Here is a 6,776-nt window from a genome sequence, read left to right as displayed (position 1 = left end):
GACTTTGCTATCTTGTTAGAAATATGAACTCCTCGCTCCTCTGTTATTCCCCCCAGTTAACTAATGTTAAACACAGATCGCGGCGCCTGACAGCAATGTTCACTGAGGCCATGTTTATGGGTCAAGAGTGATGTGTGAGCGTGGCAGCCAGTTGTGGCTTTGGACACGGCCCCAGAACCTTTTACTATTAGGACCCGTCTGTCAAGTCCCGAAGTGGGTTTATGTGAAACGATATCTGCTTTCAAACAGCAGTTTGATCCAGGTCCAGAATCTGCCCCCTGTCTCTGGATTCGTAGAAGGTCTACCGTGACTTTAGTGGAGGTGGCCTGCTGTCACACAGGTTCATGTACAGTACGATGTTTTCATGTGGAACTAAGAGGATCCAGACGTTTTAAGAACAGCAACTTACGGAACATTTAGGTTCTGGGAGATATGACGCCGATACTCCTGCGATGGTTCAGCTGGAGTCCTTTGCATTTGTCGTGGATGGAGCCTGGACTCATCTGGTGTCCTCATCAATGTCTGCTTGACTCCCTTTTTTGCGTCTCAGATTTATAGCACTCACCGCCTGCAGGAAGCGCAGCCAATTGTTGCTCTGATTTTCGCTCTGATACAAATGCTGTTGCTCTGCGGCGCTGGCAGCTGGGAATCTACGCCGAAACCGAGGGTCTGCTGGATGAGTTCAGGGGGTGAGAGCGGTGCCAAAGACATGTTTTTGCACCTCTGGCTTTGTTTCAGGCACGGTTTGGCCAGCGTGAGGCGAGACTGTCATTGGGGACATAATGTAACTGAGCTAATGAGGCTGCCTCTGCTGGTTAGAGTGACGAGCACTGCATTACCAGTTGTTAATGTGGTTAAAAGTTCTTTTTTTCCAGTGAATGCGTCGCACCAATTTCCTTGTCATTTGGTGATGTCTCCTGTCTCCTGTTCATGACCAGCCAGCTATGAAACAATTTAAAGGTGGTGTCGGTTCCTCAGAATCGAGGCGCAAGGGCTTCGTTTTTAGACCACCAGATTGTGTTTTGTTCAAATGTTCAGCAATCTTCCTGCGAGAACTTGATCATTAAAGAGACAGAGACACACCTGCAAAAGCAAGTCAGTCCTCATGGACTATGACACCATAGGCTGTGTATAAGAAGTGGACGTAGTCATCGTGCCATCACCCACTTTGTTTGTGGACTGTCGTTCTGAACCTCGATGTGGTCGTCGCCGTCTTGGATTACGGCCGTCACCATCTTAGCTTTTTGCAACCAGTGAACGGAAGTGACCATATTAGGACTACGGAGCAGTGACGTAGAGCCGCAGTATACGGCTCTGGTAGCGACAGCGATCTGTCAATCACAGTAAGCCCGCCCTAAAGCATACCCTGCTTTATGGTCTGTTTGACTCTAAATGGACCATCATTTACGAAAAATGAACATCATGTTGTATTGAAGAAGACTTGAAACTAGAGATTGAGACCATAAACTCATGATTACAATGTTTACTGAGGTAATAAATCAAGAGAGAAGTAGAGTCATTTCCTCATAGACTTCTATACAACCAGACTTCTTTTTGCAACCAGAGGAGTCGCCCCCTGCCGGTCAACAGGATGAATGCAAGTTTAAAGCACTTCCGCATCGGCTTCATTCGTCAGAACATGGTTTTGGTGTCTGTATTTAACATCCCCGCTCATGACAACTGCACTAGAGATACATTTTTATACAACTCACCTGTTTTAAATGATGTTAAGTACGGCATAATTGAGGGCGTGGACTCTTTGAGTGAAAGCTGGCGGCCTTTCCCGGTCGCTAGCTCTCTCCTCTGCTGTATCAACCGGGCCCGCCTCAGCTCCACCGAAGCTATTTACCCGTTTTTAAAGTTAGGCTGTGTCGTGTCTGTGACGGCCGGAGCCTCCCACTTACCTTTAGGTAAACCTATGGGTGAGGTCACAGAGGCTACATCCATATTGTATGCAGTCCATGTATATAGTCCACAGACATGCAGTATATAAAGTGTGGGCACCGTATACTGTATACACCATATGAATAGAATTGTGTGTTCATTTTGTTTTTATTCATTTGCTCATTGACATTTACACGTCCACAAATGTTCCACTGTTTATTTTGTGAAGGTATGTTTCATTACATTGTGCAAATGAGCTTAAACAGCGCTCGACTGTCTCATCAAAGGTTCCTGTTGTAGTGGCTCATAACGCTCTGCCTCTTTGTGTTTGTGCGAACTTGCAGGTTGTTTTCTAACCTGGAATACTTTCCAAGAAGTTTGTGGAGAAGCCGTGTTTTGTACAGAGCAGCCTCCCAGAGGAGGTGTGTGTGTGTGTGTGTGTGTGTGTGTGTGTGTGTGTGTGTGTGTGTGTGTGTGTGTGTGTGTGTGTGTGTGTGTGTGTGTGTGTGTGTGTGTGTGTGTGTGTGTGTGTGTGTGTGTGTGTGTGTGTGTGTTTTGAGAGCAGTGAGTGTTTAACAGCAGCACCAGGCCGCTGCTCACAGGGACTCTACTGTGTTGGAAGGGGTTTCCTCTCAATGCCGCTGTGTGCTCACCGGGAGTTGTTTCCACCAGGGCGGGGAAGCACACACACAGACGCCCCGCTCGCAACTCTGCACACGTGCGCGCGTGTGTCCCGTTCAGACAGACACTCGTAATGGACTCTCGCTCCTGAACAATGTCGTGTGACCGCCCAGGACGTCTACGTCACTTCCGGTGTTTGCGAGATGTTATTTGAAGTTGCTGTGGAAACTAAATAGAATATTGAAATCTCTCTCTCTCTCGCTCCCTCCCTCTTTTTGTAGAGAAAAGCCAGTCCATAAGGGAGAGCCAGGCCCCGTCCCAGACTCTGGCTGCTGCTGTCAGACTCTCAGCGATGATACACGGCAAAGACAGAGTGTACGCCAACGCCATGCTGGTGGACCAGGTGAGTCGTTCGTGGTTCTTTCTAAGTAGGTTGTATAGTTTATGACATTTAGTCAGAAACGGACTCATGTGATGTCAAATGTTCCACTTTTCTGTTCCAGGTGGATGACGCTGATATTAAATACCGGTCTCCGGAGGACGAGGAGGAGGAGGAGGTAAGCCCTGAGCCCCGTCTTGGCAGCCCATGCTGGGACTCCTTCTCCACGTCTCCCCCGGCCTCGGGGAAGTTTTCCCAGAACCGGCACCCGTCCTCACCCCTCGGCGGGGAGAGGGGGATCCGAGGCCCCGAGATTCGCAAGGAGCCTTCCCCTCGCACGTCTCCCCCCTCTCCATTCGCATCGTCCCCGTCTTTTCCTTCCTCCCCCCTGGCTTCCGCCTTCCGCTTGTTCGAGGGAGCGCAGAGGCGTCGGACGCAGCCGTGCCTGCCAGTTTCTCCTGCTTTGAACCGCAGAGGATGCAGCTTGACCGAGGCGAGCCGGGTCCTGAGGTAGGACGCTATAACTGTTCATTATTGAAGAAAAGGGGAAAAAACATCAAATGCAGAGCTATTCTAATTAATTGCAGAACCTTTAACGGGAAAGCATCACGACTCGGTTGAGTATTTTCATGTTAAAGGGAGAGAACAAACCCGCTGCATTATGGCCAAGTGGATTTTTTTTTGGGGGGGGGGGGGTTATAAATTCAGCGCACCAATGTAGAAACTCGTTGCGAACACATACCACGACTAACATGTAACATCCGTAATTTCAACACAAGCCTTTTCTTGACATTTTGTGCAGTGATTGCAGTCAGTGAAGGTGCTGAAAGTGACAGGAAGCCCGGACACAATTGAGCTGTTTGTGTGTTGAGGTCGCTGAACATTCCTCCCAGTTTCCTCAGAGCTGCAGGATCCTCTCCATTAGCACTGAAGCCGACCAAATGCCACACAGTTTAAAGCCGATACACTCGGTGGCCACTCAATTAGGAACGCCTGTACAATCTAGTATAATCCAATATACTATATACGCTCTGTCATGAAGTTGAGTTTTTTTTTTGGACTCTGTCATAGAGGTGTTAAGTCAATTATATGTTTTGCAGTGAGGTCATAGTTGTTGTGTTGTGCCGGGCTGCAATTATACTGAGAGGTATTTCTACTATTCTGCCCTCTCTCAATATAACATAGTCCACAACAACAGCACCAACAACTATGACCTCAATATTCAACCTATAATCAAATCCATGAGTCCAAGACCGTTTCTGCTTATCTGTGCAAAAAGAGTCATCTTGTAGTGTTCCAACAAATGTGAATGTGTTACTGACAGGAATCAGTATGTTCCCAACTTTTGTGTGTTTGCATTTGTGTGTGTTAATAGTCCTAGTGTGGAGTGCGACAGTGGAGAGGAAGACATCCTGGGACACTCCTACCCCTGCTCGTCTGCGAAGAAGCAGTCCCTCCTGCGATCCAGCTCGAGGGAGGACTCTTTCGACGTGTCACCGGACTTTAACCGCACGCACTCTGACAGCACGCACACGCCCGCCAAGGTACACACTCAATATGCACGACATTGTGTTTCTACATGTGTGTGTGTGTGTGGGATCCCATGTGGCCTGAGACACAACGCCTGCAAAACCTCCCCGTCTGGTTCTCTCACTTCATTATTCCGAACAATTATCTCAAACTAGAGTGATTTCTTTTTTTTATTCTTACTGATTGTCCTACTTCTATAAACTCATTCATATGCTTGAGAGACTTGGTTTGATACTTCAGTTGACAGACGATGTATCATTATTTCATTCAATTATCAATACATTTTTTTTTGCATCAACATTTATATTAAAAGTGCAATTACAAACACATAAAAAAACTAATAACCCAAAACTGTAGATAAAAAAAGTAAAGCACATTACAGTAGACACACTGTCAACACCTCAATAATGTGGACAAACAGTCAGACAGAATTGAACCTGTGAACTCACTGCTCTGCCCGATCCGTTTCCTTCTAATCCGTTTCCTCGACCCAGAACTCGCAGGAAGTGGAGGTTCGTCTGCGCTCCTACTCGTATTCCTCCCCCAAGGCCAAGCCGTCGCGGCCGCTGCTGAACCGAGACGAAGCCATCACCGACCTGGCAGAAGGTGAGTCAACTTTGACCCCGTGACCTTTTCTGTTCCCCCGGGAACCAGCTGAACGGACACATGTGCCACATGTCTCAACAGACAGGTGTCGTAAATCAACTGGACCTCTGTGGAGAGAGAGTGTGTGTGTGTGTGTGTGTGTGTGTGTGTGTGTGTGTGTGTGTGTGTGTGTGTTTAGCGTCAGCTCCGCTTTGATGCGGCTCCACCGCTCGTAGGCGAGCAGCGCAGCATTAAGGCCATGCTTTGCTCCCGTCTAGATGGTGCGTTCAGCGGCAGCGGTCGCTCTCTGCTCCAAGCTTTATCTCTCTCTAAATCCCTCTCTCGTCTCAACCAAGTTAGTAAGTACAAGAACAGCGTGTCGGCATTCCGGTGTGTCTCTCTGCTCTCTCTGGTGAACCGTGGGATGAACCGGTGATTTTCAAGAGTTGCACAATTATAAGGCATATCTGGTATATTTAAACTGTCTCTGTGTGATTTAACGGATACAAGATGGAAAATCTGTGGTGGAATTGGAGATCGAATGAGCCTTGTTTTTGGGAGAAACCCAATAACTTTGCTTCACATTTTGCTTGCAATTGATTCGCCTGAAGAGTCTTTTGATTTCTTACAATTTTTGCAAAACAACGATGTTTCTCATTGTGGCTCAAATTGTGCAGCCCTTTATCTGTGGTCAGATTGAGTTTTTTTCAGCGGCGAGTGCGGCCGTCACATTGTGCAATGCACAAACCGCCGTCTTAAAGGGGGAAAAAACATATTCAGTATTATTTTGAATTGCTTAAAGATCAAGAGCAGACTTTCTTCAAAGCTTGACTTCCGCTTTAAAAGAAAAACAACAGTCTTCCAAAGTCCACTCATTTATATGATGAATGACACGTAGAGGTCTTTAAGAATGCTTCTTTTTTTAAATAAATATATCCCGAGGCTTTGGAGAGAATACTCTCTACATAAGTCTTTTAGATCTTCTGGAGGAGGAGTTGTTTCTACCCTGAGACAGCTGCTCTGCTTCCATTTTGGTGCATATTATTTGGTTTCCCTCTTTGGTTTTCCATCTTTGGTGTCATCTGATTCTTCGAGGCAAAACTCTTGTGTGGTGTTTGGTCTGTCTTTGTAGGGATTTTGCTGGATCCGGGCTGTTTCTCCTGTTTCCTTCTAACTCTATTCTGATCGAGGTTGATGGCTTTTAACACACGTGACGTGTAGTTCGACCGTACTCATTTGACTTTCCCTGTTACTCTTTCCTTTACAGAGCAGAGAGCATTCAGCCTGACTGAGACTACCAGAGAGAAGAGGTAAAAAGGAGCAATTCCTTCCTTTTTTTTTTTTAGATCAAATGTGCCTCCATATGTGTGCGTTTTCATGTGTCTCTCCAGTATTAAACCTGTGGTTGGGGTCTGAGTGTGCAGGATGTGACATACTTCTTGTTGCAAGGCCGAGGCCACAACACGCTCTGATTGCAACCTCAAAACAATAAACCTCAAAACTCTCCTGCACTCGAGACCTCGGATACATCTTAGCTATTGTCTGAAGCACATCAGTCGTGCTGAATTTGTAGCGTAAACATGTTGTAATATATGTTTTGGTTATAGACGCACCTGAATTAACATTTGCTTTACAATCTCACCCTGTGGCTCATTTTGCCTCCTTTTTGTTTTCATTTAAAAAAAATCCCACAATTCATCTTCATTTTGTAGTTCATCTCCCCTCGCTGCATATGCCCCACGCTCACACGTTTTGTTTGATGATAACCGTGCATCGC

General features: G+C 46.6%; 1 protein-coding gene across 1 annotated transcript in view; it reads left to right on the top strand.

Moving 5' to 3' along the window:
- Window positions 1-6,776, top strand: part of LOC306696816 (rho guanine nucleotide exchange factor 28-like) — a 37,106-nt gene that overhangs the window by 17,433 nt on the left and 12,897 nt on the right. The window contains exons 11-15 of the mRNA XM_079160523.1: window positions 2,787-2,908; window positions 3,009-3,394; window positions 4,260-4,428; window positions 4,909-5,020; window positions 6,267-6,309. Coding sequence (XP_079016649.1) covers window positions 2,787-2,908; window positions 3,009-3,394; window positions 4,260-4,428; window positions 4,909-5,020; window positions 6,267-6,309 — 832 coding nt within the window. The remainder of the gene's footprint in view (window positions 1-2,786; window positions 2,909-3,008; window positions 3,395-4,259; window positions 4,429-4,908; window positions 5,021-6,266; window positions 6,310-6,776) is intronic.

This window comes from Pholis gunnellus (assembly GCF_910591455.1).
Source record: "Pholis gunnellus genome assembly, chromosome: 6".
In the NCBI taxonomy this organism is placed as follows: domain Eukaryota; kingdom Metazoa; phylum Chordata; class Actinopteri; order Perciformes; family Pholidae; genus Pholis; species Pholis gunnellus.
This window is presented reverse-complemented; position numbering and strand designations above follow the sequence as displayed.